This window comes from Monopterus albus, unplaced genomic scaffold (assembly GCF_001952655.1).
Source record: "Monopterus albus unplaced genomic scaffold, M_albus_1.0 scaffold4.1, whole genome shotgun sequence".
Classification (NCBI taxonomy): Eukaryota; Metazoa; Chordata; class Actinopteri; order Synbranchiformes; family Synbranchidae; genus Monopterus; species Monopterus albus.
Genome location: NW_018127884.1, coordinates 2,897,920 through 2,898,293, shown reverse-complemented (window position 1 = coordinate 2,898,293; position 374 = coordinate 2,897,920). Strand labels below are relative to the sequence as shown.

General features: G+C 36.1%; 1 protein-coding gene across 1 annotated transcript in view; it reads left to right on the top strand.

The window, feature by feature from the left end:
* The window catches only part of LOC109965239 (ephrin type-A receptor 6-like), a 63,470-nt gene that overhangs the window by 25,126 nt on the left and 37,970 nt on the right, over window positions 1-374 (top strand). The window contains 2 exon segments of the mRNA XM_020609093.1: window positions 269-369; window positions 371-374. The exon segment at window positions 371-374 is cut by the window's right edge and continues 33 nt beyond it. Coding sequence (XP_020464749.1) covers window positions 269-369; window positions 371-374 — 105 coding nt within the window.

The following is a 374-nucleotide window of genomic DNA, read 5'->3' as shown; positions in this document are numbered from 1 at the left end:
ATGTACCAGAGTCAAATTCCTCGTGTGTCTGACACACCTGGCCAATAAAGCACATTCTGATTCTGATTCTTTCTTTGTTTTGTTGTATCTTTCTTTGTTTCTTTGTTTGTTTCTTTTTTCTTTCTTTTTTTATTGCTATTAATATATTCCAAAAATAAAAACCCTTTTGTGTCTGGTCAAACAATTATGTAGAGCCAAATGCAAAATTTTCAATGACCCCCATGTTTATAATGCCTGAACTTGTGATTATTGTTATATTTTAACTCAGGTTTATGTGGAACTGCGTTTCACACTGAGAGACTGCAACTCCATCCCTTGGGTGTCTGGCACCTGTAAGGAGACCTTCAACCTCTTTTACCTGCAGACAACTGAAC